Genomic DNA, 25,341 nt, shown 5'->3' on the forward strand with positions numbered 1-25,341 from the left:
GCATTGTCTAAGCATGAATGTTTGCCTTCTTTAGGAAGTCCCAGAGAAGTGTCAAGGGGACTGAGCCCTGGCATTATCATATGCAAAGAGGCGTTAAAAGTTTTGATCTTAGCTGGGTGGTGGTGGCACATGCCTTTAATCCCAGCACTGGGGAGGCAGAGGCAGGTGGATCTCTGTGAGTTCGAGACCAGCCTAGTCTATAAGACCTACTTCCAGGATAGGCTCCAAAGCTACACAGGGAAACCCTGTCTCGAAAAAATCCAAACCAAAAAAAAGTTTTGATTTCTATAATTTTTGAATTGTGTAAGATGGATAAAATTCATTCTGAATTTTTGGCTTTTGTTGTTAGCGGTGGCTTTGTTTATATTTTTGTTTTTCAAGTCAGGGATTCTCTGTGTATCCTTGGCTATCCTGAAACTTGCTCTGTGGACCAAGCTGTCTCAAACTAGATTATAGACACCCCACCCCACCCCTCTCCTACTCAGCCTCTGCCTCCCAAGTACTGGGATTAAAGGCTTGTGCCCAGCCATTTCAATGTTGTAAGAAGATAATTTTAATCTCAATGTTCTTTAAATGTTAATTGCAGGTCCTACATACAGAAAAGTAAAACTGCCATTTTAGGAATAAACATTGTAATTCCATAGAAAGAATATTGAGGTATTATTTCTCAAGTCATTCATTCCATAATGAAACCACAGTGACTCAGATGGTACGCAAGAGCTCATTCCAGGACTGTAACTCTACAAGTATTAACATGCCACAGGCACCAGCAAACAATCTGCCCTGGTTTTGAACCTGAAAAGAAAATGCTGCCATGAAATGATGTGACCAAACCAGGAGATGGTTGTTACCAGAACAAAGCATGGGTGTACCATCAAGCAGAAAAAGGAACAAGAATAACATTACACAGAAGACATGCTTATACACTATCCCTTACAGATGTTCACTTAATTCTTTGTAGATTCTGAATGCTTAGCTGACTAAGTTGACGACAAACACAGATTTCCAGATGCTGTTACTTAATCCAAAGTCAGCATGCACTACACTCATTGACTCTTAGGAAGTAGAATGTCTCTCAAGGGTCCACATACGTGTCCTCATCCTTCATGTTTCTCCGCTTGGACTCTGTTCACAATTCATTTTCATCCATTTCTGTAGGAGAAGTCCTGTGGGTGAAATAGGATGAATAACCCCCATCCTCGGGTATAGGACTCTGTGTTGGCCAGTTGTTTTCTTGCAAGAGTGGTCTTGGAGACAAGATAAACTGAGTCTCAAAAGATTCCACTGACTCTCCATCTTCCTTCTCCAAGAGGAACTGGTACTCTCCAAACCTGAGCAGGCACTTGTAAGGCAAGTCCATTTTATTGAGGTAGCCAAGCTCCTGATTGTCTACCATCAAACAGGTCTTCTTACTCATGTTCTTGATTTCAAACGAGAGGACAGAGCTGTTGAACTGTTTAAATGGCTGTAAAGCAAACTGAACTCGGGAAACCTGTTTGTCCTGAAAAGTATACCGACAGATGTTGGAATTCCGTCCAAATTTCACCTCTTCAATAGAAGGAAACTTCTCTTTGTTGCAAAACCTTATTGATTTAAATATTCCACTTTGCAGCTGGCCAGGATGATAAACAGTCACCTGGAGACAAGTGACGGTCTCTTCTGTGTCTGCGTCTTCAAAGGAGGACATGTCTCCCTGGCCTGCAACAACAGCACCATCAGGTTAGTTCAGCCCACACGGCCCTCTCTAAGAGTGTGCTCAAAATGGGGTAGGGGATTCTACACTGAGGAAACAACACACAGAGTACTATGCGAATACCTCTTCTCTCGCTTTGTTTCATTTATCCTTTGACCATTTTCATAATGGGATGATTAACAACAGTGCAGTGATTCAGGTGAAGTGACACACATCTAGAAATATGACGGACGTGCTTTAAAAATAACATCAGGTGTGTCATGGCACGGGCACACCCTTTTAATTCTTTTTTTTTTTTTTTAAGATTTATTTATTATGTACACAGTGCTCTGCCTTCATGTATGCCTGCAGGCCAGAAGAGGGCACCACCAGATCTCATTATGGGTAGTTGTGAGCCTCTGTATGGTTGCTGGGAATTGAACTCAGGACCTTGGGAAGAACCGAGCCATCTCTCCAGCCTGGCCCCTCTTTCAATTCTTGAGAACTGAAGGCAAAAAATAATGAGTTCCATCCTAGCCTAGTGACACTTTACCACAAACAATTGGTTTGGGTTTTAATATCTGCAGAAGATCTATACACAACAAAAACCTACATTCTATTAATTCTATTATAACACGATTACTATAAACTGTGAAACCTTTTTTAAAATAAAAAACCTAAAGGTTATAAACAGGGCTGGAGAGTTGGAGTAGCTGTAAAGGGCATTGGATGCGCTTTAAGAGGAGCCTGGTTAGCTTCCCAGTACCTATATGGTGGCTCATAATCCAATTCCAGGAATACAATGCCCTCTTCTGGCCGCCTTAGGCATTGCATGCACATGGTGCACATATGTACATAAAAGCAAAACACTCATATACACAAAAAATAAAGTAAAAAACTGTTCATTAAAATTATAAATCGTTGCAACGTTATCACCTTATGTAATTAAATTCAATCTTGAATTTCTAATAGATTAATGATTAAAAAGTAAATACTTTGAATGATTCTTATATTCTATAACTTGGACATTACATTTTTAGCAACTCCCATGAGGCCGGCTCAGTGCCGCAGCCTTTATGTCCATGCTTTTTTTTTGTAAATGTCTTAAGAAGCAGCCATTAATCATAGTAATTCCATCTAGCTACTGTTGGCATCCCTGGAGCCCAAGGCCTGAGGTGCCCCACCTAGAACTCACTGCTACTACAATGCTGTTGGGATGGGGTATTCTTTATAGGATTACAACAGGAAAGGGAAACTCATTTCTTACAACTTTCTGGAGAAATTTTGATACAGAACTACCATTTAAAAAAAAAAACCCCTAACAGTTTTAAAACTACAAGCATATACGAATTAAAAGTCAAATAAATAAAAAACATTTAGAAACAAGGCTCTCACTCAATCCCAATCTTTTATTTTTCTGTTCTAGAGCCAACCACTACAAAGTTGCCTTTAACTTTACAAATAGGTTCTCCACACAAGCATAATAATGTCAACATGCACACATGCATGCCCACACCCATGTGCACGTACACATACACACATGAATGCATGCAAGCACATGTTTTCCCACAGAGATAGTTTCTTTCATACAAACAGAAACACATTATGTTTAGTCCTGGACCTTGATGGCCCCGGCAATATGGGAGACTTCTTGCCATAGCCACACAACTCCTTCCACCATATGTGCTGAAGGCACAGCTGTCAACAGCAGCTGAGTGTTTACTTGGCCTCTAAATGATTCTTAATTGCTTGTGTGCTTGGTTTTTATCTGCTTATGCTGATTTAGGGCTTGGAAAGTAATAGTCTTCAATGAGGTTTCGTCTGCTTATGTCTACGTGAGGGTGTCAGATTCCCTGGAACTGAAGTTACAGACAGGTGTGAGCTTCCATGTGGGTGCTGGGAATTAAACCTGGGTCCTCTGGAAGAGCAGCCGGTGCTCTTAACCACTGAGCCATCTGTCCAGCTCCCCATCAATGAGGCTTCATAATTAAATGAAATTTATAGTTGTTATAGTTTTGTTTATAACAAAGTAAAAATTGGTTGGTATTAAACTACTATCTTAGATGTTGGTATCAAAAGGATGCTGGGTTTGAAAACTACTTTCACTACCCTTTTGTCTTTGCCTTTATTGTGTTGTTGTTTAGGACTGATTAGGAGGCACAGAAACAGTGGTTTCCAAAGTTCACACCCCTTCCAGTTAATTCTCCCTGCCTGGCTTTTGTGTTTCAGCGTGAGTTCTCGGCTTCTGCGGCAGTGCCAGGCCTGCTTGCCAGCTGCCATGGCCCTCATGATGAAGGCCAAGGACTCTACCCCTCTGAAACTGTAATCCCCAAATAAACTCTTCTGAAAGAAAGCCTTGGTCATGGTGTCATATCACAGCAATAGAAACATAACTAACACAGCGTCTCTGTACACAGCCCCTCAAAATCTGCCCATCATACCTTGTGCTCAGTACGCAGCCCCTCCCAATTATCCCATCATACCTTGTGCTCACACATAGCCCCTCCCAAGCTTCCCATTATACCTTGTGCTCACACATAGCCCCGCCCAATCTTCCCATCATGTGTTCACTACACAGCCCCTCCCAATTGTCCCATCATACCCTGTGCTCAGTACATAGCCCCTCCCAGTTTTCCGATTATACCCAGTTGTCTGTTTTTAAGACATCATTTTTCTCCGTTTTACAAAGTCATGGGGCTAAAATCAAGCTCTGTTCATTTATTCCACAAATGACAGCCTAGCAAAATGTCTTTTGTTAATTTAGACATTTAACATTTAATTTTAATTTTATATTCATATCTCTTACACATTGTTGCCACATACTGAACTTTGTAACAAAGTAAGAGATCCTTGTGTAAGTTAAAAAGCGAAAGCAGTGAGAGGAATCTCAAAATCTCGGGCCAAGGATATAAAAATAACAAACTAAAGCCAGCAAGAATTAGCTAATGTGCAATGGGTGAAACTGATCAAACCACTTCACGCTGTCATTTGAATATACTTTGGTATGATAATAAAGTCTCACTACTCAAGAAGCAGATAACAAGAATGAGAAAAGTTACACTATGTTATACAATGATATAATTAGCCATTGATAACAAGTATTCACCATTGTGACTCTTGGGTGATATCCACTTTCCACCTATATTCCCTGTTTGCTTCAAAATTTGTCTACTGTAAAACTGCATTGCTTGTAACTTAAAACACCAAAATAAAATGATGGACTTGGAAGACGGCTTGGCTGGCAAAGCACTTGCCTTGCCAGTGTGAGGACTGTGCCTAAATCTCTAGGGCTCACATAAACTGAGGAGCACGTCACACATAATCCCAGTGCTGGTAAGAGAGGAGGCAGTGATGTGCAGATCCCTGGGGCTCACCTACCAGCTAGCCTAGCCTACTTTGCAAAAAGTGTAGGCCAATGAAAGGCTTTGTTTCAGAGAAGGTAGTAGATGCCTGAGGAGTAACACCTGACCTTAGCCTCTGGCCTCTATCTGCATGCACATACATGCACATACTACATATCACACAGACACAGACAGACACGCACACACACACACACACACACACACACACACACACACACACACACACACACACACCCCCCACAGGGTTTTCTGGTAAGAAGCAAAGAGCTTTAAAAGGAAAAAAAAAAAAAGAACAAGAGCAGAAACCATCACCATTTTTTTCCAGAGAATGCTTCAACTCCAGCTCATCCCCAGGCTTCAATTGTTACAAAAGAACTATGTTACAAAACAGTAGTTTTCCCAATACAGTGCTTTTGATGACAGCTAAATATTGTTTTGTATTCCTTATTTAACCCATGGGTTTGAAGTTCTGTCTTTTGAGTGCACCCACTTGCCCAAAATGTCTGCTGTAAATAGACTCTCACACCTGGGACCCAGGGCAGTTGTAGCCCTCACTGTAAGGGGGAACCTGGCATTTTCTATAAGTCAGGGGCCCAAGGGAGTCTTGGTGTGAATTCATTCTTAGGGTTTGATGAACCTCTGAGTCCACAATTGTGATTCCTTCCAGCAAACACCTGACCAACAATATCTGTTAACAGAGAAACAATTATACAATAAGTAGATAAGTTTGTTGCCCCCTATTACGATCATTCCCCAGCTGGCCCTTTGGAGGCCAGCTGGCTCCTCTGCTCTAGTCCGATAATGACATCAACACTATTGGAAACAGGTGTCTCTTGTGGAAGATATGTAGAAGCTTGCTTTCTGGCAGAATTTCTCCCAGACAGAGTTTCTCTGTGTAGCCCTGACTGTTCTGGAACTCACTCTGTAGTTCCTCAAACTCAGAGATTCCCCCTGCCTCTGTCTCCCAAATACTGGGATTAAAGGTGTGTGCCACCACCAATATGTTTTAAAAGCCATTCCTCCCTGGCTTCTCAAGGCTATTCCTTAGGCACTCTAAGGAAGCCTAAGGTGACAAATGCATTCATCTGTCTCAGGAAGATGAAGTGATGACAAACTGACAGAAGAACTTCTACTTACGATATGCCTTTCCCACGCTAGGCACGGTACTGAGTCCTATACTTGTACCATCTCAGTTTATCTTCACAATAGTCCTACAGACTGCCCTTTTACAGGTGAGGGAGTTATACAGAATTTAAAGAACAGGATCCAAACTCTAATGCACTGTGTCTTAGCACTCCACAAACTGTCTCCCCTCCGGGACTAACAGTTAGCCTTTGCAAGCTGTAGAAGCTAAGAGAAGGGGGGGGGGGTTCAGAAGTATGTGTGCTGCTGCCAGCAAGGTACCAACCTAGACCACACTGTCCAGGAGGGGGGTGCTGCTAGCGTGGCCTCATAGGAGGATGTGATCCAAAACATCAGCTTTTCGCAAATGTCAATCATCTTTATGCCTGCATGTGAGAGTATGAGCACAGGCCTACCTCGCTGGCCGCTGTGCAGGTTGTTCAGGGAGTCACAAAGGTCAAGGAACCAACTAATCTGTTAATTTCCAGAGGCACAAGGTCCCGCTACAAAATAGCTTGATTCTTTAGCTCTTCAGAATCCGGTAGAAAGATAGAAATGATCTATTAAAATAACAAATTTAAGAGTAGTAGTGGGCTCAAAAAATAGTTTTTGAACTCTGCTAGTTTTAAATTATCAAATACATAGAAGGCCAACAGGCTATCCAGTGGTAACAGTGTCTCAGGAAAGGGAAACCAAGAGCCAGGGGCACACTGTGCACCTTTGGAATCTGACAGCACATACACTAAGACCCATTAAATATTTAACAATATTTTTCTTTACAAAAACCACATGCCATCTTCTTTTTGTGGAATAAAATAAAATTAGAGATGGTAAAATATCATTAGCAATATAGCATTACTGCTATCTGACATCACAAAGTTGTAAAACACTAACATCTGACCAACAATATCTGTTAACAGAGAAACAATTATACAATACGTAGATAAGTGAAATGAAAAGCACGTTCTGCTAATGGGCATGTGCCAAAGGCATGGGCCCTGCACTCCAGACTAGTGCTAACCTTTTGCATGCTGCATCCCAGGAGGCACGCACTCACCTGAGAGCCTTCCGGTGACCACAGCTAGCTAGAGCAGGACTCTGGAGCCTCTCTTCTCCTGGGGGGGGGGGAGGGAGGGAGAGAAAGATGCTTACAGTTGTGTTCGGTGCAAAGCAGCATCGATTCCCGCAACTACACACACAAAACGAGGTGCTCCTCTCTGTCCCCTATGTCCTGTGGGACCAGGGAAGGGCCACCAGGCTCTGCTTTTGCTGAAGGCTGATTGGTTGAAAATGTCACAAATGAGCAGATGCAGAGCGATGTTTTTATTACAACGAACCAGGTGGACAAACAGTTTAACAGGAAGTTTGTACCCCCACCCACCCGCCATCCCGGGTGGTCACGCGTGCCATTAAGTTTCCTCACGTTTTGAGATTTGAGATTTGTGTCTTGTTTAAAACAATGCTGGCTGTAAATGTTAGTTCCTCTCAATGGCGAGCTAGAGAAGGATCTCTAAAACGGTCACCTTAACCTCCCTCTGCTCCAGCTCTTAGCCTCTAAGAGAGAATATGATTGCAAGAAGGACGTTTCTATTTTTAGGAAAAGCTTCCCCCCCATCCCCTAACAAACACCGGAAATTGAGATGATAGAAGAGGAAGAGAAACTTGGAAGATATAAAGACAAAAAAAAAATCTTTTTGATTAACTCCCTCGGTTGCCAAGGCCCCGCGGGACGGCTTAGGAGACTTCTGTCCGCGAATTTTACGCCTAAACGGACCTGCTCTGCAGAGTCAGCAGCCTTTTCGGTTCCCAGTCTTGCAGAGCAAGTGAGGGAAAACCAGCACCAGCGCTTTTCCGGGACCCAGATTCTCTGTCTCGCTCTGCCCACCCGCCAGTTCCAACTCCCATCCCACCCACCTCCCGCGGCTGCGGACCCCCTGCGGAGCCTCCCCCTCCAACCCCAGCACCCGGAACTTCCTTCTGATTAGAAAGCCCGGGAAGTCCCGGACCACGACGGCAGCCTTTCTCGTGACCGGTCTGCAGTCGGGAGGTGGGCCTGGATGAACCTTGTGCGTCCGGACCGGCTCTCCGGGGAGCCTTGGGCGGGAAAGTCTCCCTGGCTCCCTGACAGCGCGAGCGGCGGGCGTCCAGGACGTCGGCTCGTGATCGTGAGCCGGAATGCACAAACGGCACTGTTTTTCTGGCATCCGATTAGATGAGAAGTTTGCAAAGAACGGGAGAAAAGAGAAACACATCCCCCGCCCTCCCAGTATTACTCGGCTCCTCCCTTGTTTTATAAAGATCACATATTTTATAAATCTGCGATCGGGCTGCCTATAACTTTTAAAAACTTTTCCTTATTACACAGTGCACGTCTGGCTGTAAACCAAGCCATGGAGGGGCGGCAGATGATGACACCCTGAAAACTTTTGACAAAAGTTGCCCTCTTTCTTGGAGAAGAAAAGAAAAAGAAAAGGAAAGCGAGCGAGCGAGCGAGCGACGGTCCTCACTCTCAGCCCAGACTGCTGACCTACAGATACCTGGGGATTTGAAAGTCCGTGAGCCTTGCTGAGCCTCGGGTGGAAGTGGCAGGACGCGGCCTCGTGTGTGTGTGGGGGGGGGGGGGGACCGTCCCTGCCACCGCAGTGCGAGCTCGCCGAACCCGCTGGTCGCCGATCCTCGGCCGCCACGGAGCCTCCCACGCGCGCGCCAAGAGCGGCCTCCCGTGGGTGACCTCGCCGGACAAGAAGCCCGCAGAGCCAGCCAGGAGGCCACCACCGTGCTCCAGGCTCTTTCCCACAGGAAGCCCTGCCCCCTGACGCCTTTCTGTAGTCTCCTGACCCGGTTTGAGGAGCAGGGCACCCGGGTGACCGCACCTTCTCCAACAACAGGCTGCTCGAGATGACATGTGATACCCGGGAGTTAGGCTCTGACAAGAAGGGAACTGGAAGGATCTGGATCCCTTCCAGGTTAAGGGCTGCCGTGGGGGGGGGGTGGGAGGGGGGGTGGGAGGGGGGAGGTGCTGGCAGGGAGTTGGAGGGATAGTTAGGACTGTAAGGATGTGTACCTGCTCTCTGATCTCCAGGGACCATCTGACTACTCTGTGCAGATGCTGAAGCCCCAGGTGAGCGAAGGGGGCGAGAGTCCAGACGCAGCAGAGACAGCATTGGAACCTCCCTCGGGATGCTGCCATCCTGAACACAAGCAGTCCCGAAAGATTCCTCACCTGTCACTTTCCTCTGACCATCCTTTCCTCGCCCAACACAGGCTTGGGTGGTGAGAGGGAGGGAAACAACCTCGTGGGAGGCCCTCACGACAGAGTGAATACTCCAGCAGTAATTTCCAAAGTTCCGGGAGGCTGGGATGGGAAAACCGGAAGGCATGTTATGGGGATGGATCGCAATGGGAGAACAGTCCAGTGATGGAGGGAAGATATAGTGGAGGATGTTCTGGCAGTCCTCCTGGCTTGGGAACCCGCATACCAATTCTCACAGTCATCCCATGGAAGCCATTTATTTGTCTGGACTTTTTCCTTAATTTCAGGGGAAGTACCTGTTGTAGGCCTTTCTCACTGGCAATAAAAATGATGTGGACTCCTGTGTGTTCTGGTGGCAGTCTACTGGAGGACTTTTTTTTTTTTTTTTTTTTTTTCAAATTCAGTTGGGAACCTAAGAGTGGGCATTTAAGTGAGGCAGATTCCAGTAAGGGTTGTAATTTCGTTTAATGATCAACATTTATTATGTTTTCTTGGAAGAGAGAGCCACAGTATTTTTTTTTCCAGTTGAGTAATACCAAAGGAGGTGGAAGATAAGATGTTGGCAATTGATTGGGCCAAGTAATCTCATACAATAAAATAATGTAAAAATTGGAGTTTCTGTTCTTTAATCTATTTGTTGTTGCTGGTTTTATTTTTATACAAGGCTTTGTCATGTAGCTCTGGTTAACTTCCAACTCAAGATCCTGCCTCAGCTTCTTAAGCATTATCAGCCTACTCAATCACACCACACTCCTTAATCTTTAAGGTTAAATAAATGAAAATGTGAAAAACGAGGGGGGGGTTTAAGAGTAGTAATTAGTGAATTTGATCAAGGTGCATTATACACAAGTATGGAATCCTTTACTTAGTACCATTAATATAGAAACAGGGGCTATTAATAACTGTCAGGGGAAAATGCTGATGAAAACTGAGGGTACTAGAGAACATTCTCTTAGCTTCCCTGAATTGACTGATGTGGTTGATCCAGCATGGGACTTTAAGCATGCCGCTTGACATTAGAATCTAATCTCAGTCACAATTGCTTCCCCCTGACAACTGATGGTGGTGCACACCTTGAATCCCAGTACTCAGGAGGCAGAGACAGGGGGATCTCTGTGAGTTCAAGGCCAGCCTGGTCTACAGAGTGAGTTCCAGGATAGGCTCTAAAGCTATACAGAAATATCTTGTCTTGAAAAAAAAAATGGATCTTAAAACTGAAAATGAGCTAGTGAGCAACAAGAGCTAGGCAAGCATGTACGCTCAGAGCTTCTGTTGCCTCGGGGCTTGGGGGACTCTTGGTTGTGGCTACAGTTACTGGCCAGTGTGTATCTCCTTCCAGATAGTTACAGCTTGGTCACCTCAGTCATCTCAGCTTGCCAGACTCCTTGACAAGTGACAGAGGCCCAAAATGACTCTAAACCCTTGACTCAGACAAGAGCCAAAAAGAAATGTGCCCACTTGCTTCTGTAATTTCAGTTTGGTGAGTCCTCTGAAGATCCCCAGAGGACATGCACAACATAAGTGACCTCAAATCATTCGTTCCCTGAATTAGACAGTCTTTTCTAGATGTGTTATTGCTGTACCTTCCTGTAAGACCATTAAAAAAGAAGTTTTTAAAATGAGATTATTTCACAAAGCTACCTCAGATTTTGCTTTATTTTTTATTGAAAGTCAAATCTTAAGCAGAGTCATGTTAGCTTGGAGAAATGCACAGCCCCGAATGTGTGGCCTTTGCAAATCTGCTGATCAGGAAGAGCAGAAAGAATGAGATCAAAACGTATTGCATGAAAATCTCATGAATTCTTTAATCTGCTAAGAACACGGCTGTTGGAACTCATGTTTCATTTCTTCTTCCTCCTTCTCCTCCCTCCTCCTTCCTCTTCTACTCCACTTTTTCTTCTACAGTTTCCTTAAAGGGAATAAAAGGTCTCCCGGCACAGCCCAGCTTGGCCTCAAATTCATGCTTTCCTGCCACCGTCTCCTCAGTGCTAGGATTACAGGTGTTTGACACCATGTCCAGTTCTGTGGTTTTCCTTTTGAAAAGGGAGCAAAACTTTTCTTTCACTTTGTTGTGGTTGTCATGATAACAAATTCTTCTTTGAGGGGAGTTGTGAGCCATGAATGGCTGAGCCCTCTCTCCAGCCCACAAGTTCGTCTTTTTTTTTTTTTTTTTTTTTTTTTTTTTTTTAAGATGACCTCAAGGAGTGAGGGCTTCTTGCATTCAGAGAGTGCTTTGTGGCTGCCAGCATCCTTTACGTGAGAGGCTAAACTCCTTTCCTGAGGCGCTAGTGGAGGCCTCAGCTGCCTTTCACACTTCGTCAAAGATACTGAGTGATGTGGGGTTCATAGGAAGTACACTGAGACTGAACTAAGTTCTCTAGGGAAGTAGATACTCCAAGAGCCAGGCCAGAATCATTTCGTAAGTCAGAACAGAAGTGAGCAGTATCATATATGTTCTTAATACAAAAGGAAGGGGTGTTCCATCACAACGTGACTTAGTATTTAGTTTGAAAATAGCATTAAATGTCCACAACCCAGCACATTTCTATCAATCCGTCAGCAATTTGAAACACACAGATTCTACTCCTGTTTTAAAATTAAGTAAAATTATGTCAAGGCTCTCCTATTCAGTTGATGTTATCTCACTGTATTGATCTACCCATCATCTCTACCAATCCCTGGTACTATATAGGTTTCACATAATTTCTAATTACCACACTTAGTTACTTGGAAACTTTAGCCAAGTGGTTCTATTTTTAAAGTTGAAACTACAAGAAGGGGGTTGTGGAATCTCCCTCTGTGATTCGAGGAGGAGGTAAGAGGAGATTCAACATGTAGGGACCTGAGAGAGCAGAACTCGGGATCCTCTCTCCAGTAAGATAAGACCACACGGAAATACTTAGATTGATAGAAATGGGTTAATATTTAAGACAGAGCTAGCCAATAAGACACGCTAGTAACAGGCCAACAGCTTTATATCTAATACAGCGTCTCTGTGTGGGGCTGGCACTGCTGTGGGACCAGGCTGCTGAGAAGACAACTCGAAACATAGTAGTGTCTCAGAAGAGACTTTGAGCTTAGTAATTTTAAACAGTGTTGAGACCATTACAGTCTATGGGGACTTAAAGGTGGACTGAAAGCATTTTCGCATTATGATATGGGTACAAGACTCTAGGGACTAGGGAGTGGAATGTGGTGGTTTGAATAAGATTGGCCCTCATGGGCTCACATATTTAAATGGTCGGTGGTCAGGGAGTGACACTACTTGAGAAGGACACTGCCTGAGTGCATTCTTCCAGGTGACAGGAGCAGGCCAGCATAATGATTGAATCCTTATATCCCCACCTTTATTAATTATTAAAAAGGTGAGGAGTTAGGCATGGCAGGTTCGGGAATAAGGGCATCAAATTCTCAAGACTACTTCCTGCTGATGTGGGAGGTGTTGACCAACTTTGGAGGACCTGAGAAAGCTGTCCTCGGGTAGCTGGTTGTTTCATCGCAGTCCAGGCTGTATGGGACTCTCTGGCACCAATTACACCTGGCAAGATGTTGGCAGAGCAGAGGACAAGGTTAAGTTTAGAAAAAAAAATTTCTTAGGTCCTGGTACCTGAGAGGAGGGGGATCATAAGATGAGGGAGGAATTTCCAAGAGGGTTCCAAGGTGAGGGAAGGGAGTCTCCGGATGAGGGACAGGTTGAATATTTATCTGGAGAGGATCTGACCTGTTTGGGTGGGTTCAATTTATCTCCCTGGAACTTATAAGAATCCTTTGAATTTGTGAAATATAAGTTTTAGACACATTAGCACCAGCCATTGGTTATGTCTAAAATATCATAATAGCTTTGGAACTCAGTTTCTTGACTCCTACCATATTCCACAAGCCAATCTGTCCACTCAAAGTTTTGTTTCTAAAATTTATTCTTCTTCTTATTGCATACCTGAAGGTTTTCCAAGATCTGCCAGTGTTTCCGAGACAAAAGTGCAAACTAATTATGATGAAGCACAAAGTACTCATTGTGTATGCTAATAGCCAGCTAATTCTTAGGTCCGTTCTCCTCCTACCCACCTGCCACCACAGGGCCTTGAGGGTGTTGTGTGCATGCTGCCCGCACCCACAGCTCCAAGGCAGCACTTGGCACAAGCCAGACACAGACATTTCTATAATGTCATACAAATGAACGAGGGACATCAGTTTGCTTCAGGATTTTATATTCAAAATGATAAAACCTAGATGAGTGTGGTAGGGTAGCCAGCTTTTCTAAGTATATAATAATGGACTTCCTTTATAGTGTATGCCTCTGACATTTACAGTAAGTGAAGGCTTCACTATTAAATTCCTACTAGGACTGTTATCACCGAAAATTTTCTGGAACTCAACACTGTGATTAGAAAGAAAACATTGCATCTCATGTTTCAATGGCTCTGGGAATTTTGCCAGGAATCCTTATCAAAGACAGATGTGGACATTGTCCAAACTCTATGAAGATAAATGACTCAACCACCATCATCTTCTCTTCTGTCCGTGTCTTCTTGTATTTCCATGGGTCAATTGCCTTCTTCTAGGCACTAAAATTTCACTCCTTCTCCCCAAATAATCCTAACATTTTTTTCTTACATGTCCCCAAACATATAAGAGTAACATATATTGAAGCTGATGTTAATCTTTTATTATAACTTTAAATAATTGCAAAAGATTTCTGTGTGGTTTTCCTAAACACAGCTCTATGCATTTTTCTTTTCTTTTTCCCCTCTCTTCTTGAGACAAGGTCTCACTCGCCATGTAGCTTTCATTGGCCTGGGACTCCCTTTGTGTACCAGGGGATCAGGCTGACCTTCAACTCACAAATACTCACTTGCACCTGCATCTCAAGTCCTGAGATTAAAGGTGTGTCCCACCAGGCCCATGAAAATTCTTTTAAAGGCCAAACAAAATTATATATCAAGTGATTTGGGACTCCCTTCCTAACATCTCTCTATAAAGAGTCTTTTTTCAGCGAGTGAAAAAAATTATATTATTCATTTATCTCCTTCTCTGTTTCTATTTCCACTCCCCCATAGACTTTTGTTGTAATATAAATTTTTAAATTTTCATCATTGATATACAATGAAAAAAAGTATAAATTAAAACCGTTTCTCTTCTTTGCTACAGACGCTATTGAATAAATGTTTTAAATACTTATATATTTACAATACCTGTATTTTTAACTTGTAATTGATTTAAAGGACAAATACAAAGTTACATATTTGATTAATATTAAATAATAGAGTACTGTTTAAGAGTACATTTTTCAGTGCGATTTATGGGTTAATAAATTAGTTAACAGATACATACTGCTTATAGCTACAATAAAGCAACATTCCATGAAAGTACATACATAAACAGGAAACTTAAATAAATGAATAAGAAGTTTTGTTACAGCAATTCTGAGTACTTGGGTTGAGTAATTTCTTTTCTGTTCATTTGTTTTTTTTTGTGTTTTTGAGACAAGGTCTTATTATGTAGCCCTGGCTGTCCTGGAACTCACCATGTAGACCAGGCTGGCCATGAACTCACAGAGATCGGATGGCCTCTGCCTCTGGAGTGTTGGAATTAAAGATGTGCACCACCACTACCAGGCTGCTTGAACAACTTCTAAAGTCATATATGAAGCATTATTGTTTATCATAAGTTAGGTTTAGGGAACAGAGCTTTTGACTACTTGATTCTTTCCTTCCACTTCTTAGGTAGAAATAGTATTTGTTGCACAAGTAGGGAACCATGCACTTTGGGCTTGTATGCCAAAGGTTTTACCCAAACCCAGCAGGTTGCTATTAATAAAATGCATTCTTTATTCACTCTAGACCTTTTCACCAAAGCAGGCTCAGAAAGGATTAAGAAAGTTAAAATAGTGTTGACCTAGTAATCTTTTTCAGTAAGATATATTTTGATAAACGTTTTATCATCTTCTCGTGCATTCTTGACATGCTTTTGTCCACACTTCAGTCACAGATTTCATTTGCTTCATCGAAGGACAAACAAGTTCTTTCTCTTGGGAAACTGCAGGGAAGCTCCTTATTTGGCCCGGGACAGAATAGTCAATCATCCATGAATGAAAGAACAGGTCACCAATGAGATTTCACGAACGATGACACTGTGTTGACGTCATCCAAAGACAAGCTAGCTCTCATAGTCTCATGTCTGTGCTCTGTCTCGGAGTTAGAGCAGAGAACTAGGAGTCACACAGGCACGTGTATCAACATGTTTATTTGCACCGGAGGAAGAAGCTGGGGTTTTTCTGGCAGAAGGTGCCAGCCACAGTAACACAACTACCAGCATACCTTTCCGGCAGCAGCCACCAAAGGGGAGTGTCCTGTGGTGGAGTTACACACAAGCAGATTCTGAGCCAGCAAGGGCTTTTCATTTCACATTCCCACTTCCTGAAACCAAAGCTGTTGAGGAGAAACGCTGTGTTTCCAAGAAGCTTGTGCCGGAATTAAAGATTTCCAGAGTCACGTTGCTGGTCTTAAGTGTTTCTCCCTTTCTCTGAGATAAAAGTGAGTACCAGCCTTCAAATGAGAACTTGCAGGAGGTGCGGGTGCAGATGCAGGGCGGAGGTGGCAGGTTTTCCTCAGAGGTGACTTGCACTTGCGGTAGACTCAGCTGGCTCCACCTCCTAGGCTCCACTGCATTTAAATACTTTGGAGCTCTAAGAAACGTTTGTGCTTCTAGATGTACCATAGTAGTTTCGGGATGGAGAGAGTAGGGGAAGGGCTACCTACCACAGTAAGCTTCAGTTGTTGTGTGTTTGTGTGTGTGTGTGTGGGGGGGTGTGGATTAGACTTAAAACAATATAAGGATGAATAGCAATGTACTTTGTCACAGAACTTGCCCGACCTGCTAGTTAACAGCAAACCTTGCTTCTCAGTAAATCAGTATTCAATGAAGGAATCGCAGGATTGTTAGGATTACTTGTTTGAAACTGGGTAGGAAGCACACAAGGGAGCCATCTAGAAGCTGCCACTTGTATGAAGAAGTCAGTATTTTTGCCAGGGCACAGCTGGATGAAAGTCTCTCTGCACACTTGCGAAGAAGTGACAGGAATTCTGGGTATGGGCAAGATTTTTGTTTTTTTTTTTTTAAAAAAAAAAAAAGGCATTCTAAGTAGAATAGTCCTCTCGTTAAGAATTTTTTTTAATATGTGAAAGTAGAACTCTAGTCTGGAAAGCCACACGTTGAAACCGTTGAAGTTGTTAGGATTTATCGGGCCTGCCAGCACAAAGGCAGGAGCTGGTGAGAGAATTTTAGGTCACATTGTAATGGCATCTCTATTCTAATAGTCACTTCTTGGCATTTGAAAAAGCTTGGTGCTTCTAATACTCCTAACAAAGACAATATTGGCTTCTCGCCTGGCTAAAAAAATATTTTTAAATTTCCCATGTGCATTTGTTGCTTCTGCCCAAGCCTGCACATGTCTTCATGCTTCTTTCTTTGTCCTCCCTTCAATGTCACTGAACGATCGAGAGCATCAGTGACCGTACCATAGGACCTGCGTGCCTGAGTCACACTTTCCCTGAAGGAGAGTACTCTCGCTTCTGATTTCAGATGACACCTGTCTAGCCCTCAGCATTAAAGCATTAGATTGCATTCTTAGTTTAACATGCAGTAAGAGTGCAGCTATTGGCTCTGTGAGAAAGGGGGCTTGGTGTCAAGCCTGATGACCTGGGTTCAATCCCTGGGGCCCCAGTAGTGGACAGACAGATACAATTCTCACACATTGTCCTCTGACTTCTGTGTGGGCTGTGAAAGGCAGTGGCGGCTGAAACTCTGCAACACACTGAGTATCCCTGACTTGAAATACTTGGACTTGATGTGTTTTGGAGTTTGGATTTTTTGCTTTTGTTTGCTTGTTTTTGTTTTTTGTTTTGTTTTTTTGAGATAGGGTTTTTCTTTGTAGCCCTGGCCATCCTGGAACTCACTCTGTAGGCCAGGCTGGTCTTAAACTCAGAGATCCCTCTGCCTCTGCCTCCCAAGTGCTGGAATTAAGGATGTGCATCACCACCACCCAGGTGAAGTTTGGATTTAAAATTTTTTTTGCATATACAGAATAAGATATTTTGGCAAAGACAGCCATGTAACAACACCCACTTATATTTCTTCTCCACGTACTCACAGCATAATAGTAATTTTACATTTTTTACTTATGTGTTTATTGCACCTGCATTTTGGCTATGACCTATAGAGTGAGGTCAGGAATGGAGTTCTGAACTTGTGACATTACATCAGGGCTCAAAAAAATTTAGAGTTCTGGATTCTTTTGGATTTCACATTCTCAAGTTGGGAACCTTTCACACATAGTTGACTTTTCTTGTGGCTGTTTGTTTTCCATGGCTGTTTCACAGTTTTCACTGAGGTCTACTCAGCACCAGTTTGTAAATAAGGAAAAAGGGGAGAGATGTAAACTTTACCTGCTATGAGTGCCAATAGCATCCTAGTCAGACACTTTGGCTATAGACTGCCATAACCTGGCTGTATTCATTTGAGACTGTTAATATTGTGCCTATATTTAATCACTGTATCTTGCAGCCCAGGGTGTGCCTCTGGCTCTCCCAGTGATCCCTGCTTAGGATCTTTCCTAACCCCAGCTCATCTGTTTACTATGGTGCATCCCACGAGTACAGAGCATACAACATTTATCAAATTGCAAGAAACTCCTGTCAGTTCATCATTGTCTTTCACACAAAAACATTTTAGAACTTTATCACAGTTCCTTTTTCTTCTTGTTGTTGTTAACATAGTCTATATTTAAAGTTCTAACATTGCAGGCTGTCATTTTCCAAGACAACCATATCACTACCCTGAAGTTTTCTCCCTTGACTCATGTCCTCCAATTATAATCAAGAAATGAAACACTGTGAGTCAATACTGATGAATCAGTTTTGATGGTTATTTTTATGAGTTGCAGGTGGCTTTAAAAATCTCTCTGTGAAGGGGGATTTTCTATCCCCTCCACCTCCCTGGTGGGCTAGAGAAACAAGCAGGAGGATGTAGGGACATGGAACTAGGAACACAGCTCACCAGGGCCTCTCAGTGACCAGCAGAAAAACCCTTGGCACACTCATTGTATACTATATGGGTGACAGGCTCTGTCTGCGATGAGACCGTGCACCTTACACTTCTAGCCTTCTGAGGACGCTTATCTCAACATATTTCCACCCAATAAAATGATGTTCTCAATGACAGCTTTATGAAGGGGACATGTACTGATGTGAACATCACTTCTCCAAGCTCTACTGCTATTTTTTTCCATTGTCCTTGTAGCCAGTATTTCCTTTGTGACTTGAGCTTTTCTACTCATGTGTTTCCACACACACACACACACACACACACACACACACCACTCTGCTTACTTCCAGATTCACATTCTGGAGTTGCCACTCACCAAGATACACTATAGCTTTCAATTTTACTCATTCATACCCACTCTCCACATTAAAAACAAAACAAAACAAAAACTTCGTGTTTATCTGTCATTTGTTATTGTATCTGATAAGACCTCTAGGTTCTAGCCAACTGACCGAAGGGCTTAATAAAATAAATGCTAATATTACAACCATCACAACCAATACTGTCATCCTACTAATGTTCAACTAATGCTGTGTATGTGTGTGCACCTGTGTACACACCCATGCTTGTACCCATGGAGAACAGAGGTAGAATTCATGTTTCTTATTCTGTCACTCTCCGCTGGTCAATGGACCAATTGATTCAATGTCCCCAAGCAGAACAAAGTAGCACAGATTTCATTGCACTATTCATAACAACATGTCATTCTTAAAACTGTGTGGCTTCTTTCTAGACGTTTCCATTGAATATTTTTTTAATCTCAGTTAACTGTTTAATTCAGATAGAAAAAGAAATCAAAGAGTGGATACGAAGGTTGTTGTGATCATTGCAAGTAGAAGGTGTCATTCATTGAGAAATATTTGTTGAATGTGAGCTGTGGGTCAGACTTTCTACTACACATTGCACACACTTTATGCTGTTCAATACTCGCTGCAATTTTATGAGTCAGGTGTTCCTCTTAGGAGTGCTTGCTCAGGAAAGAGATGATTACTATGTCTTCCTCTCCACTGGCGTTTAGCAACACTCCATTTCTCTTCTTCATGTTGTATGCTCCATCTCTACACCCAGCCATCTGCCAGAACTTTGTCAGTTGTTGAAACCTGATTCAGCAGAGCTGGTATTCTCTCCAGACCAGACATTTCCCAGGATGCACACCTTCTTTCCTGTTCTACCACTGGTTCTGACTGTATCTACTCACATCCATCTCACTACATGCGGAGACTGTGTTAGGATGCAAAGGGTCTCCTCCCCAGGAAAAGTTTTGATAAAGGCTGACTAGTGTCAATGATGGTTGGCTGTTTATATTTAGAGATGAAGGCCAAAAGAGAATGTGTGTGGGCGTGTGTGACATGTGTTTTTAAAAATCTGAATGAAAAATAGAATTCATCCCTGAGTTAGTTAGGATACAAATGAGAGCAAGCACCAACCATCTCCAAATACACCTACACATTTTAACTGAGGCAAAGGGCAGACTGACTGGTTACCCTCAATCAAGGAGAATCACATCAAACTTTTAAGGCCTATACTTTATAAAACTTCACCTTCATCATTAGAGCTGTACAGAAACATGAGGACATAAATATTTGTGATTTATTATTTTATTTTTTGTGCCAAACTTTCCGTGATAACACTTTTTGCACTCATAAGAATAAGATGGTTTTAGATTTATTGGCTTTATTGTTGTAGGAATGAATGTTTGCCTACACATCTGAATTGTGCCTGGTACTGGAGGACATCAGAAGAGGACACTCAGTCCCCTGAAGCTAGAGTTATGGATGGCTATAAGCTGTCACACGGAACTGAACATGAGTTTTCGGCAACAGCAGCAAAAGTGTTCCTAACCACTGAGCCATCTCTCCAGCCCAAGAATACAGTGTTTTAAAAGTCTATTGCTTGAAAAAAAAAACAAAGATAATAATGAATTTCAAGACTTTTATGACCTAGCCCATCTCAGAAATCTAGGAGCATTCGGTGTGTTCTTTTCCCAGGCTATAGTACATGAAAACAGAAGTCAGAGTTAAAGACAAGAGGAGGAAAAAAAGCTTAATTATTATGCAACGCATTATAGCCGTTCCACAGTGTCTCAATACAGTTATTCCCCAATAACAGTAGACAAGAAATAGTCTTTCTGAATGGGAACTGCACAGTAGTGAAGTAAAAGTTGCATGAGCAGCAGAGCCTCCTCTGAGTTCTTTCCACAGGGTGTGTCCCTTCAGTTGCTTACACCTACCTCTTAGAGCAGGAACAGCCCCTGCCATGATCAGGAAGCATGGGCTCATTGCCAGAGGCTTCTACAAGTGAACATGTTCAGAATGTCATGCTTGGGGCTGCAGAGATGGCTCAGTGGTTAAGAGCACTAGCTACTCTTCTGGAGGACCTGAGTTCAGTTCCCAGTACCCACATGCTGACTCACAACCATCCATTCCAGGGGAACATACAACTTTGGATACACATACAGGCAAAATACTCATAATAAATATCAAAGAAAATGTACCTCTGAAGTTCAAGAGAGAGGGTTGGACTGGAGATGGGAATCAGAAGTTGTCAGCAAACTCACAGTGCTTAAAATATGTAATTATAGGGCAAGTGTGATGACATACACCTTTAATTCCAACACTTAAGAGGCATGAGGCAGGAGAGTCTCTGTGAGGTCCAGGACAGCCTAATTCTACACAATGAGTTCCAGACCAGCCATAGCTACACAGAGAAACTCACATAAGATCCACATAGCATACAATGTGTTGTCATAATCAGTTTAAGCGCACAATTTGACGTCATTAAACAATACATCATTCACTGAGAACCCTTATAGCTGCAGCCCACTTCTCACTTATGCTAACCTCTTACTTTTCCTCCCCTGAGCCCCTGGCCATCGCTGCCCTACTTTTCAATGAATCTTGCTGTTGAAAGTACCTCCAAGAAGTAGACTTAAACAGCCTTCATCCATTTGTGGTTTGTGTCTTCCACTCTCTCTGAGCTAAGTTCACCCATGCTGTGACACATGCCCTTCCTTTAATGCTCACTGTATGTGTGCACACACAAAATTTGTCTGTCTATTGATGATCAGTGGGCCCACAAGTTGCATCTACCTTTTGGCTATTGCAAATACTATTGATGAGAACATGATTGTACAGCTCTCTCTTGGAGACACTCTTTGAGTTCTTTGGGGGTGCATGTTCAGATGGGATGGTTAGATAACATGGGAATTCTGTTTTCTAATTTTCTTAAGGAATACAAAGGTTCTGACTTCTCTGCATCCTCTCCAGAGGATTTTCCTCCTCTTAGTGGATATCCTAATGGGTGTGAGATGGTATCTCATTGTGGTTTGGGTTTGGATTCCTATGATGGAATCCAATTAACAACAATGAGGATTTTTTTTTGTCTTCTTGTTGGTCATTTAGGTATCTTCCATGTCTATTTGAAGAAATACCCAGTATTTTAAAATTAGGTTGTTTCTTGTGTGTTATTGAATAGTAGATGCACTTTATATATTATGGATATTAACTCCTCAGCACTGATATGATTTGTAAACATCTTTCCCATTTTGCAAGTTGCCATTTTACTGATAGTATCTTTTGGTAACAGACAGTTTTAATTTTGGATTTGTCTTTTTATTCTATTGCTTTTGCTTTTGTTGTCATACTCATGCAATTATGTCCATACTTCTACGTTTTCTTCTAAGAGGTTTCCAATTTTATCTCAATTTGAACCTTTGAGTCATTTTGAGGTAATTTTCGCAGAAAGTTCTAACTTCATTCTTCTGCCATGTGGGCATCCAATTTCCCCCAATATCATTTACAGAAAAATAATTGCACATTTCTCTTTGAATACTCGCATCACTCTTGCTGAAATCACCACAAATATGGGTTTCCTCTGCAGTCTTTCATTGGTCTGAATAGATGTGTATTATGATTTTTGGTTGCTATACTTTGTGGTAAGTTTTATGTATTATAAATGTTTTGTCTACATTCACGACTATGCACTAGCATTCAGGCGCCCCGGGAAGCCAGAAAAAAAAACCCAACCCTCTGGAACTGGAGTTACAGACTGTTATGAGCAGCCATGTGGGTGCTGGGGATTAACCAGGACATCTGGAAGAGCAGCCAGTGATCTTGACCCCTCAGCCATCTGCCCAGCCTCTGGAGCAAGTTTTAAAATGAGAAAGCATGAGTCTTCTAACTTTGTTTTTCTTTTAAAAGATTGTCTTGGCTGTTCATTCAGGCATATTTCACTTTCTGTATGAGTGTTATTAATTCTGTATTAGTTCTGTATGAGAATTATTAATTTCAAAAAAATTGTTGGAGGTCCAATACTTTTAAATACTTTATATAGTTAAATACAAAAGAAATAGGTTTTGCTATGTCGCTTTCATACACATGTGTCATTATAGTTTGTTCTAGTTCCTTCTTCTCCCCTTTCATTAATTTTAAACAAAAATAGCTGTTGCCAACCTCTATGAACAAATTTGTATTTATTTTTATTACTTACTATGTGTTTATACCATTAAAACAACAACACAGAATCACATTTTCCAGTGGTTCAGTACAGGGTGGAAGCACAATGAAAGGCTTGTAAATATTATTCTCAAATCACATGCTTTGTATACTTTAGATGCTATATGATATTAGTCTTAGAGGACAGCATTAATATTAAGTAGGAAATAATGAAAGAGTTTATTAAAGTATAGACCTGTATTATGTTTGAGTAACTACAATTCTGGGATTTATTTACTTACTCAACAAATATTTTGTGAGGTTTTTTTTTGATAATTTTTAAATTTAAATTTGAGACAAGCTTGTTTTGCATGTCAATCCCAGTTCCTGCACTTTCTCCCTTGTCCTCCCCCACCCCGACCAACCCCCATCCCATCCCCTTTCTGCTCCCCAGGAAGGGTGAGGTCTTCCATGAGGAGTCTTCAAAGTCTGTCATATCATTTAGAGCAGCGCCTAGGCCCTCCCCAATTTGTATAGGATGAGAGAGTATCTCTCTATGTAGGATGGGTTCCCAAAGTCCATTCATATACTAGGGATAAATACTGATCCACTACCAGAGGCCACATAGACTGCCCAGTCCTCTTAACTGACACCCATGTTCGGGGGTCTGGGTGGGTCCTATGCTGATTTCGCAGCTATCAGACTGGAGTCCATGAGCTCCCCCTTGTTTAGGTCAGCTGATTCTGTGGGTTTTTCCAGCCTGGTTTTGACCCCTTTGTTCATCACTCCTCCCTCTCTGCAAGTGAATTTCAGGAGTTTGGCTCACTGCTTAGCTGTCAGTGTCTGCTTCTGCTTCCATCAGCTACTGGATGAAGGCTCTAGTCATCAATCTCATTATCCAGGAAGGGCATTTAAGTATTGCTTACAATGTTAGTTGAGGTCATTCTTGTAGATCTCTGGACATTTCCCTAGAGCCAGATTTCTCTTAAAACTTATAATGGCTCCCTCTATTATGGTATCTCTTCTCTTGCTCTCTATTCTTTCCCTGACTCAATCTTCCTGCTCCTTCATGCCCACCTCTCCCCTCCTCTTCCTCTTAACTCCCTCGCCCCTCCCCCATGCTCCCAATTTTCTTGGTAGATCTTGTTCCTTTTCCCTTATCCAGGGGACCATGTTATCTCTATTAGAGTCCTCCTTGTTTCCTAGTTTTTCTGGTGGTGTGGGTTGTAGGCTGGTAATACTTTGCTCTATGTCTAAAATCCAAATATGAGTGAGGACATACTGTTTTTGTCTTTTTGGACAAGGTTAACTCACTCAGGATGGTTTCTTTTAAGTACCATCCATTTGCCTGTGAATTTCAAGATTCTATTGTTTTTTTTTCCCTTTTTTTCTGCTGAGCAGTACTCCATTGTGTAAATGTGCCACATTTTTTCCATCCATTATTCAGTTGAAGCATTTAGGTTGCTTCTGAGTTCTGGCTATTACAAATAATGCTGCTAGGAACATAGTTGAATAGATGTCTTTGTTGTATGACTGTGCATCTAAGGCATCTATGCCTTAGAGTGGAATTACTGGATCTTGAGGTAGACTATTCCCATTTCCTGAGGAACCGCCATACTGATTTCCAAAGTGGTTGTACGAGTTTTCACTCCTGCCTGCTGTGGAGGAGTGTACTCCTTTCTCCACATCATCTCCAGCATAAACTGTCTTTAGTGTTTTGATTTTAGCCATCCTGGCAGGAGTGAGATGGTATCTTGGAGTTGTTTTGATTGGCATTTCCCTGATGGGTAAGGATGTTGATCACTTTGAGTGTCTTTCAGCCATTTTGGATTCCTCTGTTGAGAATTCTCTATTTAGTTCTGTAGCCCACTTTTTAATTGGATTAGTTGATGTTGGTGACTAGCTTCTTGAGTTCTTTGTATATTTTGGAGATCAGCCCTCTGTCAGATGTGGGGTTGATGAAGATCTTTTCCCATTCTGCGGGCTGCTGTTTTTGTCTTGTCAACTGTGTCCTTTGCCTTATAGAAGCTTTTCAATTTCAGAAGGTCCCATTTATTAATTGTCACTCTCAGTGTCTGTGCAAAGGATATCTCCCACTTTCTCTTCTAAGAGATTCAGTGTGGCTGGGTTTATGTTGAAGTCTTTGATTCATTTGGAGTTCAGTTTGTGCATGGTGATAGATGTGGATCTATCTGCAGTCTTCTTACACACCAGTACACCAGTATCCAGTTATGCCAGCACCATTTGTTGAAGATGCTTTTTCCTCATTGTATAATTTTAGCTTCTTTGTCAAAAATCGGGTGTTCATAGGTGTGTGGGTTAATAGCAGGGTTTTAAATTTGATTTCATTGGTCTATCTGTCTATTTTTTGTGCCAATACCAAACTATTTCCAGGAC

At 42.2% G+C, this 25,341-nt stretch overlaps 2 protein-coding genes across 2 annotated transcripts in view; one reads left to right on the forward strand and one right to left on the reverse strand.

The window, feature by feature from the left end:
• Positions 1–702: 702 nt before the first annotated feature.
• Tifa (TRAF interacting protein with forkhead associated domain) lies at positions 703–1,689 on the reverse strand. The gene has a single exon (XM_051185482.1). It carries the CDS (start codon positions 1,685–1,687, stop codon positions 1,130–1,132), a length of 558 nt encoding a protein of 185 aa, XP_051041439.1. The 5' UTR covers positions 1,688–1,689; the 3' UTR covers positions 703–1,129.
• Positions 1,690–15,779: 14,090 nt separating this feature from the next.
• The window catches only part of Alpk1 (alpha kinase 1), a 107,786-nt gene continuing 98,224 nt past the window's right edge, over positions 15,780–25,341 (forward strand). The window contains exon 1 of the mRNA XM_051185531.1: positions 15,780–15,942. The gene's annotated coding sequence lies outside the window, so the exon portion shown is untranslated. The remainder of the gene's footprint in view (positions 15,943–25,341) is intronic.

Source organism: Phodopus roborovskii, unplaced genomic scaffold, assembly GCF_943737965.1.
Source record: "Phodopus roborovskii unplaced genomic scaffold, PHOROB, whole genome shotgun sequence".
NCBI lineage: Eukaryota > Metazoa > Chordata > Mammalia > Rodentia > Cricetidae > Phodopus > Phodopus roborovskii.